General features: G+C 40.1%; 1 protein-coding gene across 1 annotated transcript in view; it reads right to left on the bottom strand.

The window, feature by feature from the left end:
* Positions 1-3,367: 3,367 nt before the first annotated feature.
* gabra2b (gamma-aminobutyric acid type A receptor subunit alpha2b) overlaps positions 3,368-25,596 on the bottom strand; it is a gene marked incomplete at both ends in the record, with an annotated part of 51,551 nt that continues 29,322 nt past the window's right edge. Inside the window, 5 exons of the mRNA XM_079249814.1 lie at positions 3,368-3,676; positions 10,109-10,311; positions 10,589-10,741; positions 23,066-23,209; positions 24,000-24,082. Coding sequence (XP_079105940.1) covers positions 3,368-3,676; positions 10,109-10,311; positions 10,589-10,741; positions 23,066-23,209; positions 24,000-24,082 — 892 coding nt within the window. The remainder of the gene's footprint in view (positions 3,677-10,108; positions 10,312-10,588; positions 10,742-23,065; positions 23,210-23,999; positions 24,083-25,596) is intronic.

Here is a 25,596-nt window from a genome sequence, read left to right on the forward strand (position 1 = left end):
AGACGGGGCTCAGCAATGCGGGTGGAAAATGAAACTTCAGCGAGCTCAGCGACTCAGCTCGGTGCCTCGGGGCTTTTGTTACCAACACTGTCGTGATGATCGTCTCTGGCAGCAGAGACGCCCTGGTTGTCAGGATCCTGTCCAGCTGAGCTGCCTCACACAGCTCTGTGTTTGTAACGCAGCAGTAATCACCTTTTGAATGCTTCTTATTGACACACTGTTAAAACAAAAGTTCTGTAAAAACACCTTTAATTCGCCTTTTTAGGGGCATTTTCTACCAGAGACGTTGGTTGCTTTGAGTTAAGATGCTGTCAGACGTGCTGCTAGGCCCACAAATGAAAGAAAAGCTGAAAAAAAAATTAAATTATGTCCCGTATTTGAAGTGAAAATGAAGGTGATATATTCACACTCGAGGCTTAAAACACAGTGATGCTTCATTCTTTTTTTTTCCAACTACAAAAAGCAAAATTTACAGAAAACACTTATTTTTTTCATTCATGTTTTTACAGTGAAATTCCAAAAACATGAAAAAAGATGTAAAGAACTGAAATTATTATTTTTTTTATTAAAAATGTGCTGAATTAAGTATCCACTTTGTAAACAATCACTTTATCTGGAATGTTTAAGTTTGTATTCGGATGTCAGACAAACTGTGAGATACATCTGATGACATTAAAAGGAATAATAATAATTCACTAAAGTTGTAGATTTTGTCTCCATGCAAAGTTTGACTCAAGAAAAAAAAAACTGAGTTAAATTATATCAAAATGTGAAGCAAAATCATATCACACATAAAAATATCAACACTTAGAGAATCTGACTGCTGGTAGGGGGCTGAAGTTGACATAATTCTGACAGAGATAACAAGAAAAAGATTTATAAAACACATTTGGACTCAAACATAATCATGTTTTTTTTTTTTTTAACATATTATAGAAAATATTTTAATTTAATACTTGAAAAACACAAAAACAATTTTATAACTTTAATAGTTTGTAGTGATTTTTTCCATGTGCTCAATGAAATAAACAAATAAAATACAACTAAATATTTAATTTATTAATTAATAAAGATAAATGATAAAATAACCTAAAAATAATTGCATAAATACGTGTGTATACAACAAGCAAAGAAAAAATAAAGAACTAATATAAATAAAAGCAAGAAGTGGATTTTCTTACATTTTCAACAATACATTTAAAAAAGACAATTTGCACATTTTAACTTTATCTTTGATTATTAAACAAATAAACTTTAATAAATAAATAAATAAATAAATTACTATTTAAGTTCATCTTTCCTCCTCGTTTTTTAAACCTTCCATTTAATGTTTGATGTGGAATAAATGTCGTTTTGCAGCCTTAAGTCACATTTTATTTTTGTTTTTCTGTATAAAACATGTATTTCCTTTATTAGCTGTGTTGTTTTCAACATGTGCAGGCGTCGCGTGACTGAATGAACAAAAAGAATCCGAAGCAAAGCTTTGTGATGACCAGCAGGGGGCAACGTACTTCATACTTGGCTCTAACAACGATCCTTGCTGCAGAGAAACCGAGATGATTCCTCTACTTTCACTTGGTTGATACTTCAGTTAACACTTTCCCCACTTTGTTTATTGTAAAGTAAAATCGTGGTTTTCTGATTTGGATTCATCGCTCGTCCATCACGTCTGGCTTGAAAAGTAAAGTTGACTAACTTGAGGATTCAAAACGGTTTTCCACACGCTAATAAATGGAAGACAAGGAACTCCAACCACCTTTAACAAACAGCATTTGACAACAAACGGTGATATGTGACATGTCCCGCCTCTAGTGGAAGACAACATTACTAGCCAACTGGAAGCTTCAGGTTAGCCCTGAACTGTTTCCTCGGGCGCTGGTGCGACAACAAACAGTTAAAAGTGAGTAAATATAGTGTAATGTTGTACTGATGTTAATGTTTCTTTTTTCTGCTGGTGTGTAAACAGGTTTTCATTTCGCTGATGTCTCAGCAGCACTGCGGTCGGGGTTTTAGCGCCCTCTGGTGGTGGATCAATACTTCAGCTTCACTAAGTATCTGGATGCCCCTTGTTCCGCTTTTATTTCTACAAGGATTCGGTTTTGTAGTCTAAAACAGTGTTGTGCACAAAACAAGACCGTTGTTTTTCTGTCAGCGTTGAACTGAATCAAACATATTTGCAGATAAAGAACTTGAACACGAACTTGTTTGTTTTACATGAGGTCCTGCAGCAGTTTCTGCACATATTTTCCAGGCGCAACATCTACTTTGCACTACATTACCCATGATGCATTGCACAGCCAAGCATAAATACCTACAGCGCTTCATAGCCGTGATGATGACATCAGCTGCCTCGTCTGTTTTAGATTATTTACGTACTGATCAACATTTCTGAGTGAATTATGCCACCATGAACACAAGCCAGAACCTCAGCTTGGTCAGGAGGTGTTAAGCTGAAGCATCTTCCCAGTGTGAGGTGATATAAATTAAAATATTTTTACATTTTACAGCAATTTTCTTCCTGACTTTACTGGTTAGGGAAGAAGGAAGATGAAATACTAAAGAAAAATACCTCAGACGAAACAAAAATACAAATTTAGGCTCTAGTGTAACAAATTTCCTTGCAAAACAGAACATAAAACATAAACATAAAACATTATAATTTCTTTTCTTCTCCAGTTCGGTCTTCTGTTTTCACTTCTAACACTGGAAAAATGTAAATGAATTGAACTTTGAACCTGTAAACTTTGGAAACTCTGCACTTTAAACTAGCTGAACACTGCATCTATTAATTTTCAGTCTTTGTGAGGATCAGAGCAGAGTTTGATGGCAGCCCCATACCTGCAGTCACGGGCATAAAACAAGTTTTAAACTGTAGTATTATACAAGTGTGTTTTTGCATCGGCTTGGACAGAAAAAGGAAAAAATCAGGCCACACTTACATGTCTAGTAACATTAAAAAAATGACCATTAGTCCATCGCACTTAAAGGAAAAAATATATATATATACTGTGATTTAAAGATAGTGGATATCACCAGCATAAATAAACACACTTAGAAGTAATCTTAAATAAAATGCGTGTTGATGTTAAGTTGATTTGTATGTACAGTGGCCACATACTGTAATACGAAACATACTTTCAAGGTAATATGCACTCTAATCTAAGGGACTATGTCACCATGAAACCATGAATATAAATATACATACACATTTACAAAAGCCAGGCTTCGCAAAAGTGCTGCAGACGGTGTAGAAAACAGGGCGGAGATACAGGATCACACTGCAATCCAGGACTGCAAAGGTACGTGTACACAGTTGCTGGAGGTATTTGGTTCATCTCTTGGTCCCAGAAGCGAGCTGAACTGGTCTCTAGTTAGACGGGACCATATCCTTTATAACGGGTTCTCTGTTTAGGTAGGTGGCCCAGTAAACCAGGTTGAAGGTGCCAAAGAGAACCGGAAACATAATCCGTGAGATCCTGTCAATTTTGCTGACGCTGTTGAATGTCTTCTTACTTTCCTGGGCTTTTCCGTCGGCTTTGGGCTTGCTGGGATCTGTAGCTCCACCTTTGGCAATGGTGGGAAGCGTACTGGAATCCTTGGTGATGTTAGGTGCGTAGTTGGCCACTGCAACGGCGTAGGCGTTATTCTTCTTTACGATTGATGCCCTCTCTTTTTTCTGTCGAGACAAAAAAACAAACAAAAACAAACTGACTTGTCATCCTTGCATGACTTTGAAACGAATGTTAATGAGGCATTGCGGCGCCTCAAGCCGAAGCAGGTTGGTTTGTAGATTACATTTCATGTACAAGATCATCCAAAGTGCTTTATGTTAACCAGTGTCCTCCTCCGGACCCCCATGCACTGCATGTTTCACACATATTCCTTCTCCAAAACAACAAGGACTGGAAAGATAATGTAATAAAATAAAATAAAAAGATACTTAAACAAATAAATATTCAATGAAAAGCTGAGCTACAAAGAACTACAAACAGTCTCTGTGGCACTGAGGTTCTCTGGCAAGCTACTTCACAGTCAAACGCTGTGATGGAGGAACGACGCCTCACCAAGAGTGTTAGTTCTCACTTTGGGAAGAGGCAGATACCAGAGGAACTCAGGGTTTGTGAGGGTTTTTAATTTAAGAGCAGGTCTGATACATACGAAGATCCAAGACGATTCAGACATTCATAAACAACCAAAAGAACCTTAAAATTAATCCTATGATTAATTTATGCAGCTCAGTTTCCAAGAGCCGCAGGTTTTAGACATTTCCCTGGTCTAACTAATGACTCTTTTCCATCAGTACCAGCTTGTCTCAACTTAACTCGCCTCAGCTTGGTCTGGTTTCTTTTCCATTACAGTTTAGTACCAGGTCTAAAATGGGCGGGGTTTGTGTGAAATCGCTGCAACGTCACTGTTGTGCACGACAAGCTCTACAACAACACAGGACCTAGAGACAACCTGCTACTTGGTCTGCGGCTCGCCGGTTGCTGACCATAAATCGTTTCCATTTGTTGGAACCACTTCCAGTCTCTTCTGATTGATCCACTCCGACCATCGTGGTCCTTGACCTGCCGATAGTCTCTTTGGAGTTTTTTCAGCTTCTCTCGACACTGCTGGAAACTCCGTTGCCCGCCGTAGACATTGAGTCGGAAAGTTCTTGATTGATTTTTTCATTTCGTGTCGCTCCATCTAGTTCCCTCTGTATCCTTTCCTCAGCAACCAAAGAAATGTCTCCCCCTCTGTGTTGGACCACAGAACAGACTTTTGTGGCGCCATTGCTTGTCACGTAACGTAAACAACTTGGAGTCACTCTTCCAGTGATGTCACTCCCTGACCCCTGATTGGCCACGTCCCTGACCAATAGTGGCACACAACCCGACTCTGCTTGCTTAGAACCTGGGCTGAGGAGTTACAGAAAAAGTACCGGTAAACGGGTCCAAAAGCCGCGTGGAAAACCCTACAAACCGAGCCGAGGCGAGTTAAGTTGCAACGAGCTGATACTGATGGAAAACGGTCAAAAGCTAACTCTAGGTGCGTTTCCATTACACCTAGAATGGTTCAAAAACGAAATATCACAATAGAAAAAACCCTGTTGGAAACACCTACATTTTTTAAAAAAGAGACTGAAATATTGTAATATATCGCAATATAATGTATTGCAATACTGAAATATATAAACGTTTTTACACTCTCATGAGGAGGTTTTTCAGACATTTCGATATAGAAATATATCACAAAAGTGTCATGGAAACACTTTTTTGCATGTACGTGTCCCCAGACACGTAAGGGGTCGTGACCAGTTCATTTCCAGTAGAGACGGAGCGGTGGGGAACAAACGAGCAAATTTCAGTTTTAGAAAAGAAAATGAGGGAGAAAAGCTTCGAGAAGCTGTAGCAAATTCTCCGCAGCAAGTAGAAAAATAATACTATGTGGCTACCACGCATAAGCCGCAATTCGTAAAAATCTCATGAGGCTTGTGTCTTCAACACTGAAACAGGAAATTATAAAGTTGTTTTTCCTGACGTGAATGAGAGGGAGCATGTAGATGTTGAACAGCAGTGGTCCTAAGATGGAGCCTTGTGGAACTCCACAAGACATGATACTACAAACCAGCATAACTAGTTTTTATTCTGACTATCTATACATTTTAACCACATTTTATTACTCATAAAACTTTTATTTACTTGATTGATTTTGTCGCGACATTGCAGCTGCTACACAAGATGCAATTTTGCAAGAGAATTTTATTGTATTGTATAATTACAATAAAGCTTCTGCTTCTGATTTTATTCTATTCCACAGCTACAAGTAATCCCTGTCTTTTAAATCGAGCTCAAACCAGTTCAGTATTGTTCCAGACAGTCCTACCCTACTTTTCAGCTGGTCTAGTAAGATGTTATGGTCTTCATTGTAGTCTGAAGAGCCAGTAGTACCAGTACTGACGTATATCTGAGGCCATACATCCTGAAACATTCTCATAAACTGTGACAAAGCGGCCTTGACACTTTCTCCGCAGACCAACATTACTTCATTCTGTCACACGCACACGGTAGCTTATGAGTTGTGTTTATGATGTGGAGGAATGCCGCATTGTGTCTGTGATGTCACCGTCACGGGACTTGCGGAAATGCCACATTACGGTGTGTTATTGAGTTTGTTTCCTTTGTACATTGTTTAATGTATGCTTTATAGGGAATGTTTATCCATGACTATTTGTTATGTGGGGCTGCATAGTGGCGTAGTGGTCACTAGTTTGATCCTTGGCTTGGTCAGTGGCCTTTCTGTGTGGAGTTTTCATGTTCTCCTTGTGTATGCATGGGTTCTCTCTGGATACTCCGGCATCCTACCACTGTCCAAAAACATGCACATTAGGTTAACTGGTCTAAATTGCCCATTGGGGTGAGCGTGAGTGGTTGTTTGTCTCTGTGTGGCCCTGCAATGGACTGGCAAGGAGTCCAGGGTGTACCCTGCCTTTTGCCCAAAGACTGCCCGTGACCCTTTATAGGACTAAGCAGTTAGGACAATGAATTAATTACTTTTTGTTAAGTAGAGGAATGTATGGTGAAGAAATTCATGTTAATTAATTAATTCTATTCCACAGTCATTTAGCAGACGCTTTTATCCAAACCTCATACCTCAATAGACACATCAGAGGGCAATTTGGGGCACTTCGGCACATAGTCAGGAGAAGCCTGGAATTGATCTCCTGGATCAACTTTCCAATTGAAAGATGGCTGCTCTTCCTCCTGAGCTACAGCCGCCCTATTGGGAAGTTTCCTGAAATTAAATTTGCTCCAGTTTCCCTGCCAGTAACTTTTTGCTTCCTCTAAATATTACATTTTATATTCAGCTCTTACAAATCAGACAAAAATAGATGTGCATGCCAAGCTGGCAGACAGCTGTCCAGAACATCTGTGCTTTTTGTCTCTTCAGTGTGTAAAGGCTCTTAAAGACGAAAGAATCAAGCTGAGAGGTCCTCTGTAGAGTCTCATCACACCACCAACATCTGAACAAATTAAATATCACTTTAATTACTTACAACTTCCACCCAGGAAGATGGATAAAAATATGAGAAGCTTATTCTATCAGAAAAAGCAGAAGGCTCATCGTTCATTTTATTAGGTACACTTTGCAAGTACCAGGTTGGGCCCCATTTTGTATTTGAATTCTTTGTGATTCAACAAGGTGGAAACACTAACACAGTCCCACTACATCACCATGAGAATCTCCCGTTCCACCTCATCACCATGAGAATCTCCCGTTCCACCACATCACCATGAGAATCTCCCGTTCCACCTCATCACCATGAGAATCTCCCGTTCCACCTCATCACCATGAGAATCTCCCGTTCCACCACATCACGATGAAAATCTCCCGTTCCACCTCATCACCATGAGAATCTCCTGTTCCACCACATCACCATGAGAATCTCCCGTTCCACCTCATCACCATGAGAATCTCCCGTTCCACCACATCACTATGAGAATCTCCCGTTCCACCTCATCACCATGAGAATCTCCCGTTCCACCACATCACCATGAGAATCTCCCGTTCCACCTCATCACCATGAGAATCTCCCGTTCCACCACATCACCATGAGAATCTCCTGTTCCACCACATCACCATGAGAATCTCCCGTTCCACCTCATCACCATGAGAATCTCCCGTTCCACCTCATCACCATGAGAATCTCCCGTTCCACCTGATCATGATGAGAATCTCCCGTTCCACCTCATCATGATGAGAATCTCCCGTTCCACCTCATCATGATGAGAATCTCCCGTTCCACCTCATCACCATGAGAATCTCCCGTTCCACCTCATCCCCATGAGAATCTCCCGTTCCACCTCATCACCATGAGAATCTCCCGTTCCACCTCATCATGATGAGAATCTCCCGTTCCACCACATCACCATGAGAATCTCCCGTTCCGCCACATCACCATGAGAATCTCCTTTTCCACTACATCACCATGAGAATCTCCCGTTCCACCACATCACCATGAGAATCTCCCGTTCCGCCACATCACCATGAGAATCTCCTTTTCCACTACATCACCATGAGAATCTCCCGTTCCACCTCATCACCATGAGAATCTCCCGTTCCACCTCATCACCATGAGAATCTCCCGTTCCACCTCATCATGATGAGAATCTCCCGTTCCACCTCATCACCATGAGAATCTCCCGTTCCATCTCATCATGATGAGAATCTCCCGTTCCAACTCATCATGATGAGAATCTCCCGTTCCACCTCATCATGATGAGAATCTCCCGTTCCACCTCATCATGATGAGAATCTCCTGTTCCACCTCATCACCATGAGAATCTCCCGTTCCACCTCATCATGATGAGAATCTCCCGTTCCACCACATCACTATGGGAATCTCCCGTTCCACCTCATCACCATGAGAATCTCCCGTTCCACCTCATCACCATGAGAATCTCCCGTTCCACCTCATCACCATGAGAATCTCCCGTTCCACCTCATCACCATGAGAATCTCCCGTTCCACCTGATCATGATGAGAATCTCCCGTTCCACCTCATCATGATGAGAATCTCCCGTTCCACCTCATCATGATGAGAATCTCCCGTTCCACCTCATCACCATGAGAATCTCCCGTTCCACCTCATCACCATGAGAATCTCCCGTTCCACCTGATCATGATGAGAATCTCCCGTTCCACCACATCATGATGAGAATCTCCCGTTCCACCTCATCACCATGAGAATCTCCCGTTTCACCTCATCACCATGAGAATCTCCCGTTCCACCACATCATGATGAGAATCTCCCGTTCCACCTCATCACCATGAGAATCTCCCGTTCCACCTCATCATGATGAGAATCTCCCGTTCCACCTCATCATGATGAGAATCTCCCGTTCCACCTCATCCCAAAGCTGCTCTGCTGGATGTAGATCTGGTGACTGTGGAGCCGTTGGAGGACAGTGAACTCATCGTCATGGTGGAGATGATGTGAGCTTTGTGACATGGTGCATCATCCTGCTGGAAGTTTCCATCATAAGATGCTACACTGTGCTCAGAAAGGGATGGACATGGTCAGCAGCAGGACTCAGGTAGGCTGTGGAGGTTAAACCATGTCATACTGGTACTAAGGGGACCAAAGTGGGACCAGAAAACCTCCCCCCACCATTCCACCAGCAGCAGCCTGAAGCGTTGATCCTGACAGCAGGATGGATCCATCATGATGTTTCCAGCAGATTCTGATCCTACCATGTGAATGTGGAGCTGAACTGGAGACTCATCAGACCAGCAACGTTTCTCCATCTTCTATTGTCCAGTTCTGGTGAGTCTGTGTGAATTGTAGCCTCAGTTTCCTGTTCTTACTGACAGGAGGGAACCCGCTGTGGTCTTCTGCTGCTGGAGACCATCTGCTTCCAGGCTGGACGGGTTGTGTGTTCAGAGATGATGTTCTGCAGATCTTGGTTGGAACCAGTGCTTACTGGACTTCCTGTTTTCTTTCTATCATCTCCAACCAGTCTGACCATTCTTCCTTTGATCCAGAAAACCAATGCTTATGGATCTTTTCTCTCCAGAAACAAGTACACCATGTTTAAATCTCCCTTATTCCTCATTCTGATGTTCAGTTGTAACTTCACCATGTCTTCATGTGTAAATGAGCCGAGTTGCCGCGTGAGTGGCTCATTAGATCGTTGTGCTAACAAACAATTGAACAGGTTTAGTGGACAATGAGTGTCAATATTAAATTTTTTTAAGTTATTCATAATTTTTTGGACATGCACCATGTTTACTAATGGTTTGGCCCACATAATTGTGATTAAGGTTGTTTTGTTTTGTTCCGTCATAGTTACTGGTACATCATATTTGAACCAACTTTCTAATAATTAATTGATAAAAATAGCTCTGTGAAGACTGTTTTACCTGTCTATTTGACTTATTTGTACTTATATTGTGCGAATTTGGAATATAGGATGAACGTGTGGTGTTTTAAATCAGCTATTACCATTTTTTTCCTCTGTTTCTTCATCAAATGCCTCTTAAGCCACCGTTCACAGCTGCAGCACGATGCTAATGAATCCTTTTTGAAAGCGGAGCCTGTCAGACGTGTTTTCTTTTCCATTACCTTTTCACTCACGACACTCTTTCCATCCCAAGCCCAGCCTCGCTTTGTGAAGTAATTGACGGTGGCAAACTCAATCAAAGCGGAGAAGACAAAGGCGTAGCAGACAGCGATGAACCAGTCCATGGCAGTGGCATATGCGACCTTAGGCAGGGAGTTTCTCGCGCTTATACTTAGCGTTGTCATTGTGAGAACTGTGGTCACACCTGAGAAAAAAAGGGAAACAGGTATTTTATAGTTAGCTCCTCTGAAGGTGATCCATTTTTAAAAAAAAAAAAAATATTGTTTAATATAAAGCATCTAAATTAAATGTATCGCACACTTAGGAGATCATTTCCTGTTTGCTTCTGTTAAGATAGTTGACCTTTCTGAGCTCCTAATCTGTGAGAGATTTATCATTCATTACAGCTATTTTAGTTTTCTCAGGGTTTATAATAATAGTGAAGCTAAACATAAGGTGATCAGATACAGCAACATGCTTACCAAACACAGTCCTAGCTGGCACTGACTCTCTGTTCAGCCAGAAAGACACCTGGGAAAGGATGACTGTCATGATGCACGGGAGGTACGTCTGGATGACGAAGTAGCCAATCTTCCTCTTCAGATGGAAATGAGCTGTCATCACTGTGTATTCACCTGAAAAACAACAAGAATGTTGTAAACACCTTTTGAACATTACTTTAAATTAGTTGCTGTAATTTGTGTCGACACTCATCAGGGTTTCAAACGACACCAGCCTGTTTGGTACATTTCCTTTTTTCCTTGAGTGGGAATTCTGTGAAATGTCTTTAAAACATTTCAGCTTTTTCAAGCCTCTAAAATCAATTCTATTTTATTCAATAAATCAAAACACATTTTAAAATGTGAACAAGTTAAATTTGAATGAAATAAAAAAAAGCAGCAGAAGTCAATTCTTATATTATCTGCCCCCTTTTCATATAATCAAACAAACTAAAAATTTATACAAAATGAAAATAAATCTTCAGAACTCAATCAGGTACATGACATCCCACAGGCTAAACACATCATTTTCTTGTGTCTCCCACTTTACCACTCATATTTAAGCATTTTCTTACAACATTGGACATTGGGTAAATTTCACATTATTAATAATATCTGTTTAAAAATTTCTTTAATTCTCCTTTAAACAAAAAATTTATGTTAATTCTTTCACTTCTTGGTCCAAATTATTCCAAAAACTGACTCCTTTCACTGAAATTCATTGTTCCTTTAATTTAGTCCTTAAATACGGTTTCCTGAAAATACCCACATTTTTAAATGAATAATGACTTTCTCTCTTTCCAAATATTTTCTAAATATTTTCTGGCAACAGATTTTTATTTGCTTTAAACAATAAAACTTGCTTTGTATCTCCTGGAGAGGACTTTTTCAGCTCTGTTATTATATAGTCAAACTTTGGCAGATTTGGAGACCTGTAACAGTGGTTAATCCATCATCTGCCTTGCATCCCATCTCTTCTCTGAGCTTCCTTCAGCCCGTGAAATTCAGTCTGATGTTGACTCCCTTCTTTCCTCTTCTCTTCTCTCCCTCTAATAATGTCCTCTTGACTTTTTGAGTACTCTTTACAGTTTTATGTAGTTTTTTCTGCAGTTTTGTTTGCCCCAGGTTTTCTAGGACCTATTCCTCGAATGAGCAGACAATTATCTGGGATGGAAACAAAGCGTCCTCCAGCACAACCATTAATATTGTAAAAGTGCTGGCAGAGTCCGCTTGGTTTAGCATTTCCAAAATCAGTCATTTCCTGGAATATATTTTATAATGAATGAGTCAAGACTTTGCTTCACTTATGTAATCAACATGAGCAAGATATTTTTATCTCAGGATTTTAGTTTTAAAAAGGAAAGGTTGTCTTGGACATAAACTGGACAGCTGTAACTGTTATCGTTGTATTTTGATGCAATTATCTGTATATAGGCTACATGAAGGCTGGCAGTGTGATCTCCTACTAGCCGAGCAGAGTCTAATAGCTGACAGGGGCATGAAACAGTGCCAGTGCTGCAGTAGCAGGCAAGCTTTTCAAACGGAAGATATCTCAAAGAGAAGCCAAGATTAGACATGAGAAGAAAAAGATGTGTTACCCATGGCAACAGAACAGAGAAACATAGCTCATTTGCTGCGATTTTGAAATGAGCGCCTTGATACATGCTGCCACTTGGCAAGAGGAAAGTCCTTTTCAGCAATGGGAATGGGGGAGGGGGGTGTCGGTGGCATGGACTAATCCCAACAGATTGTTTTTTATTCAATACCCCTTTTCTTTCCGTTTCCCCCCCTTTTTTTTTTTTATATTGCCATAGTTTTATTGCCAGCGTTTTACAGGAATTGCGTTAGGACTAATTCTCTCTCTGCCACTATTTCCACAGCCACACACAGAGGCTGGAATTTACAGAAATTGAGTGCACTCTTATTACCCTATGGAGCTCTATATCTTGCGTAATTCAATTTGCATGCCAGTCCCCATGCTTGGGAGGTGGATGGGGGAGGAGTATGGACGAACCAGGAATTCACGGGATGTTGGTGAATTTTCCTCAGAGAAGCCTTTGATTGCTTTGCGGGAAGGGAAGATAATAATTATAGAATACAGATAATTATCAAATCTGCTTTCCTGTAAAGTAAGAAAACCAGGTTCCTGAAAAATGGATTGGAATACCTCACTCATTTAGCACACGTTCCGTACAGAGACACGATTTTGTGCTTGTTTATGGCACAGGAATGTCAAAAAACCAATGCTGGGACTATGTCCAGATTTATTTTTCAAAAGTTTTGCAGCTATTCTATCTCATATGAAAAACATTTTTTTTGTAAAGATGAGGAAAATTGTCAAAACTGATTCCAGAGACGATACAGTATGCTAGTCAGAAACAAACTACAATACTAATTGTTGATTTATAAATCCCTGTTTAACTGTTCTTTGCCTTTCAAGTGCCCAAACTCTTAAATTAAGGTACTGCTAATAATATTCTAAAAGCCCCAAGGTCCTGAAATATGTCTTCAACAAGATTTGGGTTATTTTCACCTGTTTTCAGGCTAAGAAGTTTTTATATTTGATATAAGATCAAACACAAACAGTCTTTTGATTAGTTTATGGCCTTATGGGTTAGAAAAAATAAACTGGTTAACATGCATCCTGCTGATCTGTAAAGCTGCTGTGGCTAAAACTTTCTCGCCATGGCTACCAAACAAATGATATCTTTCAGTTGTTTGCTAGACATAGAAAGCAACTTTATATGATGTGGCTAGAAAAAAAGATGATGTCTTTTAATTGTTTTAATTGTATCAGTTTTACTTGGTGCAGCTAGCTGCTATCTCTGGCTAGCAAACAACATAATTGTTGCTTCTAACTGCCATAACTAATGACTACTTTCTGTGGCCAGCAGTGGTCAATAAGGAAAATTATTTCATTTAATGGTTTGGTAGCCATTGGTATCAACATTACATGGTGTAGCTAGCTGCCATTAGTGGTTGTCTAAACAATTAAATTATCTCTTAATAGTTTCAGTTGTAGCAACTTAAGTGGCTAACTGCTAGCCGTGGTTATGGCTAGATGCTAGCCGTGGTTAGCAAAAAAATGGAATGATATCTTTTAACTCAATGCTAGCCATAGAGCAACTTTACTGACTGTGGCAATAAAACATTAAAATGGTGTTATTTAGCATCTTTCAGCTTATTGCTTTGGTATTTAAGTCAAAAACCTTATTTTGGTAACTTCTTATTTTACTGCAAAAACACTGCTGTTTTAACTGACATATAAAATAATAAGCTAGCAGCTTGAGGAATGTAGTGAAGCATTTAGCAGCTAGCAGAGCTTCAGATTTTGCTTAGAAGTTGTTAAAGGAATTGTTAAAGAATCCAGTGAATATTCGGTGAACATGTACGCTTTAATTATTAAAATGTACAGAAATGACTACTCTGCTGTACAATTCTGGTACGCTGTGTTGGTTGGATATGAAAATAAATAAATATACAGTAAACTAAAGAATTGTAATAGTGCTTAATGCTTATTGCTATTGCATCCATGTAACCAAAAAGAATAAGTATAGTTTTTAAACTGCTATCATCATTATATAAAAACCACCATAATGCTTCAATACAGCATGAATGACAGTAATGATGAAACATGACTAATATACAGTAAGTATGAAGTATGTAATTGTGTCGGCTGTGTGCATTCAGAGTTATTTCAGGTATAAAATTATAGCATGGCTGTTTTCAAGAGCAAGCAAATCCAAGGAAGGTCAACATGACGGTGTGCCAAATTAATGTATGGTTGAATAGTGAGACTTCTGTAACAGTGTGCTGATATGTTCAAAGGCTTATGCAAGATGTCCGTCCCTGTGAGGCCTGAGAGCATACTCGTTGGTGCCAACTGACCTAGTTTGAAAGTACGCTACACCAAACACTGACACACTAGTAATGAATGATTAATATAAAGCCAGCCAATCAGATAATGTGGAGTGACTAGTTAAACAAGGGAAACAGTCACTGGCAGGCATTTCGCCTTCCACCAAGGCATCAAACACCACTTAACCTAGATAGGAGCATTTAGTGCATGAAAAGGAATTCTTACTCAGTAGAATTGCAGCAGGGATTCCCCTGATAGTGGATTGCAGTCGCTGGGGAAACACTGCAAACTGGTAATTGATATCTAAAGGGAGTATTGGTGGATCACTTGGCCGAGAGAAGCAGTTTCATGCTTACTGTATTTTACAGATGCAACCTCTGCTCATAAAACAGAGCAATTTGTCATTTCATCTGATGTAGCTTTACAGATCATGATACAATATATGTTTTTCAGTCCAACTGATGTGTTTTTATCAGATGCAACTCAGTTTTAAGCCCACACTGTTCTGAAATACCTGGAAACTTCTGCAGAAAAAGCTCCAACTGCAGCACCTTATGAGAAAAGGAGGACTGATTGTACACGCTCAGGCACATAAAAGAAGACAGCAGCTCCACAGCTAAGCTTTGCAAACCACCCACTCTTCCCATAAGTGTACTATTTAAGTCTGGAAGCTATGACCTAAAGATTATGTCCTCCACTGGGAACGTACTTCACAAAGTCTTTCATGGTGATCTGATGTGACTCATTCTTTACATTTTAGTAAAACATTATATCCATTCTTCATATTTCCTTCAGAATGCAATTGCTTGCAAATCTTTTAAGATCCATTTTAACAGATGATAGCATAAAATCAATGTGTCAAATGTTGAAACTGAGAAATGTTATGCCAGCAACAAGTTTTAAACAACTTAAGACAGGAACATGTTGAATCACCGCTTCTGTTTTAACCAGAGTAGCAACTCTGCAGACCAGGGAATAGTTTCTCGTTTGGTTTCACAGCAAACTCAAAATCCCAAATTTAACACCCTTAGAGTGAAATATAGCACTTGCCCAGAGTTTATACGGGAACATATAAACACATTAGAGGTTATGTTGCTGCCCATGCTTATCTATCTGTCTGTTAGCAACTTTACGCAAAAGCCACTAGGTGGATTTTTGTGTATAGTTTCTGAGGAGTCTGAGAGTTATCTGGACAGAATTGTTGACAGGAATTCTTTACCAGATGTAGAAAATGCATTACTTTATTGTTACACAATGTTAAAATATGCAACATCATTGTACTCACATATCTGAATGGTATGGACCGTATAGGAGAGGTAGCTTAAACCTCTCCTAGAAAATATAATAATATTATGGTGAATCCAGTTTTATGTTGAGGAACACAGATAATAAAAATACAGGACAATTGTTTTTGCCGTACATCGAATTATGAGAATTTAGTTTTATTTTAATGTAACTAGAAAGAAACTCTGCTTCCTGCCTCTCATCTATTCAGGAACATGGAAAACTACATAATAAGAACCAGTTTACCGTTATTTTGATTATAAATTTTAAGACGTCTGCTCGACACGAGGATACTACTTCACTTATTTCTGCAGCTGAGAAGGAAAAGGAAAGCAGACTACTGAACACGAGAGGCAAAACAACGTGTAGAATATGTGCATCATCGCGATGGGATACGGTGACGAGCATGCTCAGAACGATCGGAACAAACTCAAACAGAATCAATGTTTACATAACAGGAATGAATCAGTACGGATAAAAAAAATGTGAATAAACCAGCCACTTACTTCAGAATTAAGTTGAATTCTGAATTGACTGTTTCATTCAGAATTAGGGGTTTAAATGGTCATTTTTCACCAGTTTAAAGCGGAATGAACTTTTATATGGAATTATTAGGAATTAAAACTCTTATTTTGTTATTTAGCACATGTTGAAAGACCAGCTAGAGCTACTGTATCTGCTAGTTTTCTTTTTTTTTTTATTCATATTTGACTTTTGATATTATTGCAGTTTTAAACACCAAAGGTATGCTTGGCTCTTCAATGAATTTTTTAATAGTGTCACTGAAAATTTTAATACTGTATCCATATAAAATGAATGTTGGACAAAATCCTGTGTATGTTTTGGAGTGGAAACGAGCTGCTTGACGAAGGTTGTTGCTTTTCTAGTTTCACTGTTTCAGTAACACTAAGTCGGTGTTGAAGGTTCACCAACTGGAGCTGCATCTGCAGTGAGCGGTTAATATTGCATCAGTACTGAGGAAGAATATGAAGATGTTTAGACTATTAAGCTGATAGTTAACCAGGAAAAGAGTCGGAGGGAGCAGGGGAGGACTTGCAGAAAAAAAGCACCAGGTCAGGAGTCGAAACTGCACCAGTTGTAGTTTCTCTAAACCGGCCGGGTGCCGAACTGCTCATGCTGATCACATCTGCCAAATACCTGCTCCAAACGCCCGTGTGCTCCAAAAACACTCCCAGCTGTTGAATCTTATTACGCTACGATGTTACATCCACCGTGACAGAGTTAACTGAATTATGTATGGACGTGCACGTCGTTGCTACAGAGCCACAGACAAACCAAAAACAAACTTGTAACGCAGCGTTAGGTTGTGCAGTCAGTCACATCACGTGTTCACATTAAATGCTTGTAAATGCATCAAAGTTTTTCCTTCCAGGACCGAACGGCATCTTGCACACTTCTACCAGACTGGGCTGACTGGTTCCCATGGTGACGAGTCCCAGCCCACACAGTGGAGACAACCAAATGACTTCTATGAAAAACTGATGAAAAAGTTACCAATTAAAATGAAAGCAGATAACTGGTTCCCACTTCAGAAGCTGTATGCTTTAAAGACTGATTACGTCAGGGAGACACAACGAAGGCTCCTCCGCAGGAAGCCTGAAGATGCGCCTTTCTTTCACCCGGACGCAGAAGGGTGCGTTCTGTGGATCCTTCATGGAGAAGCATATCCTCAGATTTAGGCTTTAACTCTGGTCTGCGACGTTTACCAGTAAAAGAGCCATTTTTTTTACCAGCAGAAAATGCTAAAGCTGCACACCATCAGAGCTCAGATATCTGCACAACAGCCTGCTTGCTCGGTGTCGCGACACCGCTCGACTCAGCGAGGATGACTGAGTCTGCAGGAGCTGCATCTGTTTCCTGAGTCATCATGTTTGTTGTCATTCTAATGGTCGTGTCCTTCACAGTCTCTGCAGGGACACAAACGTTTCTTTTAAATTCCTGAGCTTTGTGACATTCTTATGAATTATTCTGTTGTGTATTTGCTGCCTGTGAATGGTTTTTCATGCCTTACGATCACCTGAGTTGTTGCAAAACCAGCAGCAGAAGCTGCGTTTGGGGGTCAGCTTGGAACCTCTCAGCGTGTTTGCCCTGGAAACCTCTTTCAATGTTAACTTTTGTTTGCTGTTTACTAATTTTTAACCCCAGGTGAGCCAGACAATGACTGTAAATCAGAACAGCGACGCTACACATCGAGATGTCTCAGCTGTGCAACGGGAAATGACAGGGACCACAGTATGATAGCTGTGTTTATAAGCAGGATCATTATAGTTATTAGTTACCGTTATTTTAGATGCATTATTAAACACCCAACAGGAATAAAGGGAAAAAAAAACATCTTGAAACAGTTTAAGTGCAGTTTTATCATCTTGGGGCCCCTCAGATTTCTATCGTGGCCCTTTTAGGGCCTCGAACCCAGGTTCAGATTGCTTCAGAAGATTTTTCATCTCTCATGTTTCTTCCAGCTGATCTCTTCATCATTTCACATTTACATGAAGCCATATGAACTTTATGATGAGTTTATGCTGTTACTGCCATGGCGACACGCGCCGTTACTGTGGCAACCCATTCTGTAATAAGCTGCGTGTGTGTGAGTTGAATTTAGCTGATCTGGCAGGTGAATTTTAAGCTCCTTTGGTAATGAGTCCTGTTGCAGTAAATCTTAAGTGTTGTGACGTCTTTTTCTCCAGCGATAAACATTTCTATTGGCTGCCTGAACCGCCGCACCCCCCCCCCCCCCGCGCTGTAACAGTAAAGCAACATCCTCCACAGCCATCACGTCTCACTGCTCTGATGTGGTGTATTTATTACGTATGCTTGCTGCTGTCGGTCTGCAACCAGCCTCCACCTGCTTCGGCTCTCCTCTGCTTCACGCACCCTGGGGGGGCATTTATTTCTAAGTTAATAACCACTGGAGGATTATTTGCAATCGTCCCTGCATGTTATTTAGCACGGAGTTATTTCAGTCTGCTACACCGCCCTGCAGAGCATAGCGCCTCACTGAGAGCTGATTTATAAGATTTGTATTTTTGCATTAAATATGATGATAATCAGAAAGAATCAAACATGAAATCAGGAAAATAAGGCAAACACAAAGTGTACATGATGCTTTTCTCTTGAAATCTAAGAGAAGAAATGCACTTTAGGTTTATAAAGCAGATTTAGTTTCTATCTAAAGTCTAGAGATCTCCCATCCTGCAACTTTTAGATGCATCCCTGCTCCAACACGCCTGAATCAAATGAACAGCTGGTGACCAGATGAGGGAATGCAGGCATTTGACTGAAAGGTGTTGGAGAAAGGATGCCGGACTGTAGATCTTCAGGCCTGGACCAGCAGGGAGAAGAGGCATGAAGTGAGGGACGAACTGCAGAAACAACCTGAGTGCAGCTGTGCTTGGACCATGATCTGGCAGCAACACAGCTGCATGGTTCAGGAACAAACGTTGCATGTACAGACTCTAATCTGACTCCATCCCTGTCCACATGGGGAACAACTTCAGATGTTTCTTTTCTTTTTTGTTTCTCGTACTTTACCAAGGGGAGCTTTACTGGTCAGATGATCCCCTTGAGTTTCTGGATTCCTTTTTTATTTCTCTATTTATTTTATATAATTGTACTGCTGGACTTCAGATGTTTCTGCTTCACGTGTTTGTTGATTGGAAGTTTTGTCCACAGAGAACCAGCATGTTGAGAGTCAGAAACAGCGACTCTTCTTAAGGAAACTTGTCCTGTCCAGCAAAGTAGCAGCAGAACGATGGTCTGGCTGCTGTGTTGTGCCGAGCAAATCTACTTTGCCAAGCAGAGCTTTAATGTTTTGTTTTATTTTATCATTTTTAATATTTATTATGACTGAATTTACATAATATTGCCGGATCCGACTGGAGGGGAAAGAGAGAGGCTGGAGACTGAAACAGAAAGAAGAGAAAGAAAGCAACGGCCTTCAATTCAAGCCGAGCCGCCAGACAACAAACTGCTACACAACATTACAGGAAAACAAAGCTGACAATCATCAGGAGCACCTAAAAGAGACAAACAAGCTAAAAACAAACATCTTTCACAACTAAAACCAAAGCACAAAAAACACACAAACACACACAAAAGCCACCTTTTTCCACTCTGTGTGCACAACCCAGAGCGCTGCTTTTTCAGTGTTCCCTTCATAACAAGTCTTCCTCATTACAACCATATGGCTGGACGATACGACAAGAATCTCATATCCAGATGCAGCTTATTTTATATCCCCATAACGATATACATAACCATGTAGTGTCAGTCATCAGTTATGTATCAGGTGTTGCTAGGCAACGGCAGCAGTGATCTCCTTCCATCTGGGGGAACTATGGCCGTATGACGTTCCACAGGTAAATACCTGCTGCAGTGTTTGGTCTGGAGTTTATTATGAGCTTTCTCCTCCACTTTACGCTGCTTACTCGTTGACTCTATTCTTTATTCTGTATTCTTTATCCTGATTCCTGCGCAGGTGATAAAATGAGTTAGTTGTGTCGGAGTCTGTTGTTGGGCGTGTGAGCTAGTCTGTTATCGGTTCCATGTCGCTCTTTTTATATCCAAACTGCATCCATGCAACAGAAATTTCCCATTTTTAGGAACAAGCTGATGACCATTTGGGTTGGCTGCTCATCTTTTAGTGAATTATCCTCTGAAACACGTCTGCTACCGTCTTCCTCCATGTTTGTTTATGTATTGCAGCGTGCCGTAAAACGCATCTTGACGTAAAATACTGCAGTAAAACAACTTATGGTGGCGTAAAGGATAGAGTCTCCTATGAAACGACACATTTTCTATCCTACAAACGACATATATGGTCATATCGCCCAACCCTTTACAACCATATAATGATCTCAGCTTGTAAAGGAAAGCAGTCGCCATCTTCCTCTCATCTTCCTCATAGAAGCTTGATAACGTCTCTCAGTCTTTAAATCCACTCTCAAGACTTATCATAACTTCTAACCAGCTTTTGATCAAATCTTTCAAATGATTTCTCTGCGACTTCAACTTCCTGGACTGCGAGGAGTCACTTTCATCCTCACACACATAAAGACGTGCGTTCGCTCGTACGAGTTGTTGATGGCCTGGCATGAAGCGTGTGGTTTCTATTTTTAGACCTAATTATCTTTTTCTTTTATAGTATAGCCTGTTTTTCTATGTATTTGTGTTCTTTGTTTCCTGCCTTTACTTTGAGCAGAGTGTGCTCGCTTTTTCCAATAAATTAACTTGACAGCTAATTATCTTGGATGTGCTCACATTTCTATTTCTGTTCAGGTTCTAAAAAAGCCAAGAATGCTTCAAGTCCACATATTCAAGGCTTTCGTTGCTAGTCAGCTCTTCATAAAATAGCATAAATATCAAAACATTTCTGTTCCCATCGATGGCTTCCTGCATTTCCAGAAGCTAAAACTGGGCCGGAGCAGTCTGGAGCCGAGCAAGGCTAGATTATCCAATGGGCATTAAGGGCACAGGCCCATGGGGCCCACACCCACTTGGGGCCCGCGTAGGGCAAACCCCAGCAGTTTGGAAATGAAACAAAATGTACATAAAGGCCAGATAGTTACACCACAGTGTCTAGTGTATTGCTATTGGTACCATTGGCTGAGAGATGTTAGAAATGTTGTTTCACAGTATTTCATTCACAATTTTCACAATGTTGCGGTGGGGAAAGGGGCCCCTGGAACACTCTGGGCCCAGGGGCCTGTGCACTTTTAATCCGGCCCTGGAGCCTAGCCCCGGAGCATAAACCGAGGACATAAAATTGTGCTTCATCTCTGGAAAAATCAACCTTTCTTATAGTTTTTGGTTCTGAATTATGAAAATCATGTACAAAATGTGATTTGCTGTTGGATCCATTTAATTTGGTTCAGGTGTGTTGAAGCAGAAATACATTTTAAAAAAAAACCTGCTGGATTGCAGGTTGACAAAGGTTTCATCCAGTTTAAATGAAGCAATTGATCACTTCAGCGCATCTTATGAGCTTCCTTACTCGGACCAAAGTGCCGGACATGTTGACACGTAGCACCAGCGGGTTCGGGCCAGTATACGATCCTCGCCGTATACTGAACTGCCTTTCTTCATCTCTCCTTCTTATCGTTTACTGCTGTCTGAAACTGACGTTGGAACTCGGCGGGGAACTCTCCACTGCCCTCTGGTGGATGTACAGGCTAACAACCATGACAATGTACTGAACACACACATATGAGGATAGTGACGTTTAAAACTGACGTATATATTTATGGATGTAAAGGGAACATAAATGAGCCTTTACACGCCTACTTCACCCATAGATATAAACCCCTCTGGTTGTTGTTGGGGCAGATCCCAGCCAGCATGTCCATGTGGGGACCATAAGGGTAACATTTGGGCCATGTGGGTACTGAGAGGACATGGACTTTAGTGGTTTCAGTTAGAAACCCAATGGTCCCATTTGGGTGTTTGTTAGATGGGACCCACATATGAAGCCCAAGTGGGCTGTAAGAGTCCCATAAAGGATGTAGGTGGGCAAATGTTGCAGATCCGATTTGGTTTTAGTTTGGTGAGCAAGGGGAGTCCACGTGAGCTCGGTACAAGGTCAGAAGCAACTTGAGACCACTGTGGAAACTGTTCACAAACCTTTATCTGCAGCCCAAACGGAATAAGCCAGCGTGCACATATACTTGCACTGCAATAGCAAACACTTGCACTCACTGGATTTTATGGGAACTGTGGGCTAGTTTGCACGACATGTTGAAGAAAACATATCACTTCTAAAAAGTGATATAAGATGCTGGTTTTGTTCTAACTTTCCCTTCAAATAAAAGCCGGAGCAGAAATTTCTTTGCATTTTCAAGCCAAATGAAACGAGCGTGAAAAAGATTAAACTTCATTTCACAGCAAGCTCAATGCCACCTCCCGCAACATGTAGGAGGTGGACCAGCTCAGCTTCCACCCAAACAAGCCAAAAATCACAGTTTGATTTTCACACTGCAGCAGAGCTGGGATGCCGATATGCTGTTGTCGACAACACAAAATCAATCTGGTGGAAGCTGAACTATAGATGTTATTACTTTCAGAACAGAGCTGCGTTTGGTTGTGTGAAAAACATTCAGCTTCTGCCACACAGCAGCTGGAAGCCGCTCATCAGGATAGACTGAGTGCCTTCTTTATGTGACTCTGCCTGAGAATGCTAATATCTTGGATCTGAGACGCATTTCTAGCTGTAGGATGAAGGTAAGCGGTATATGTGAAGGAATTAAGAGGTGTATTTAATTCACTGTAAGCTTACACAAAGATATCTTCCCAGAGCTCACCTGTACTGGATTTGATGGTTTCTTGCCCAACAGTTTGCCCGAGCAGGTCATACTGGTTCAGGCGAGAGCTCTCTCCTTCAACCACAACCGAGTCGGAGGCATTTCGAGTCCAAGCGTAAGTCACTTCTGAGATTGTGTAGGCGTCTAAACAGGAAGGGAAAGGCGGATAAATCTGGGGCAGATGCATCTATCAATTTTTTTAAAATGATTTCAGTCACCAAATGAAAATGTTCATGATACAATTTTAAAAAGTGCTGCAGAGTAAACATAAATAATAACAAAAAATAAGTAATCAGTGGCCGGCTAAATGTACCCTTCTTAGTCTCAAATGGTAAATTTACTGTATGTGCAAGTTAAGCAGAGGAAAACAAAAAATTTATTTTTTATGTTTCTCTTGAATAATTTAAATAAACTATTACTTATGATGTTAAATTGACTGTTATTGTTGCAAAAATGTAGCAAATGAGCCGAGAATTAAATGTAAAATTCTGTGGAAAGCCACATGTATGCACTGACAGCAAATAGGACATTTAATTTATTGAGATGTCAAGGCATTTCAGACACGACCCACTGAGCTTGAATGCTCTGATAATGACAAATTAATCACTCGCTTCTAAAGTAATTAATAAGAGCTCAAAACAAAATGTAAAAAAAGATCATTCATCCAAATATGAAGAAGCAGCTGCCATAATATTTAATGCAAATGTAATTTCCTTAAGAAGAATATTTGGATGAGTTTATCGTTTTAAATATAGAGCTTTATGTTTGTAGGGCCAAAGCCAAAAAACTCAGCCATGCATTTTAGCTTCCGTTGGTCCTCAGGATGCTCTCTTGCCAAAGAACCAGTGAAAAGTAAACAAACAAATAAAAAAAGCAAAGGAAAAGCATTTTAGTTTAAGTTCTCTTCGGCAGTATCACCATCAGAGTTACTCACAGCTGCCAAATTTTAGTGGACAGGAGTGAAAGTCCATGGGGAAATCCTCCAGATGCATTGGGCACTCTGCATGCACAGTTAACCTGCATCCAATTCACAAAACATTAAAGAGACTCTGCAAATGCATGAAAAGTAAACATCACACATCCAGCACCATTTTAAAAACAAATGGAAACAAACAGAAAAAGCTTCATGCACTTTTTAAGATGCTTCCCATCTGTAATGCCTTGAAACAGAAAGACTTTGTCTTTACTCGAACCAGCAGAGCAAAGCGGACCTGAACTGTAGTAAAACCAGCCGAAATCATAGCGATGGGGTGTCTGAGAAGTGGTACTGCACTGTTGCATGAATAAAGAAGTATAATAAATATCTATTAATTTTAGGGTTACTTCTCTTGCATGCTTCCTTAAATTTAAAAAAAAAAAAAAAGTTTTTAGCCTAAATTTTAATGTCTATTAGACACAATGCAAACAAAATCTTCTGTTTATGACTGTAGATTTCTGCAATGATCCACCTACACTCCTTCATCCTGCGCTCTGGACACGGTTCAGACTCTGCTGCTCCCCACAGTCAACCTATTATCTTAAAGATTTTTTAATTTGTCTCTGGCCTCTGGCTATTTTCTAGACCGTTTTAAGCATGTTGTTGTGCACCCACTGCTAAAGAAACCCACTTTGAACACCGCATCTCTAATGAACGACAGGCTCTTTAAGCTTTCAGTCGAAGCTTCGGAGGAAGTAATATTTGCACAACTTGCATAATTTATGAATTGAAAAAGTATTTTCAACAGTTTTCAGTCTGGTTTTAGAACACTGCATGGCAGAGAGATAGCCCTTGTGAAGGTGACCCACTACTAAGTACAAACGGAGGAGAATGTTAGATATTGATTCTAATGCATTTATTATTAATTTTTTCTGCTGCTATGTTAAGTACTTGGTTACATTGCTGAAAAATATTGTTGCATAGATACAATTTCAGTCATAAACTTGTTTTACATTTTTAAATCATACAGTTTATAAGTTCCTGACAACTTGTGTTTATTTATTTTTGCATTCTGAGGAGCTGATGCAATCAGAAGCGAGTACATGCTACAAAGGGTAAAAAGCTAGAAGCTAAGTGAAGCTAGCAGCTTCTTTCCATCAGAGCTTGTTGTATAAAAACTTTTTTGGGTCATAATCTTATTTTACAGATTTAGATCATACAGTCTATAAGTTCCACAGCAGCCTGAATCATCATGACAGCTTGTGTTTAGCTATGTTTGCATTCAAAAGCTGGCACATGCTACAAAGAGTAAAAAGCTAGAAGCTAGGTGAAGCTAACAGCTTCTTTCCATCAGAGCTTGTTGTATAAATACTTTTTTTTTTTTTTGGGTCAAAATCTTATTTTACCATTTTAAATCATGCAGTCTATAAGTTCCATAGCAGACTGAAAGTTCATGACAACTTGTGTTTATTTATTTTTGCATATTGAGGAGCTGATGCAATCAGAAGCTAGCATATGCTACTAAGACAAACAAGTTAGAAGCTAGGTGAAGCTAGCAGCTTCTTTCCATCAGAGCTTGTTGTATAAATACTTTTTTTTGGGGCCATAATCTTAT

This window comes from Telmatherina bonti (assembly GCF_933228915.1).
Source record: "Telmatherina bonti genome assembly, chromosome: 12".
In the NCBI taxonomy this organism is placed as follows: domain Eukaryota; kingdom Metazoa; phylum Chordata; class Actinopteri; order Atheriniformes; family Telmatherinidae; genus Telmatherina; species Telmatherina bonti.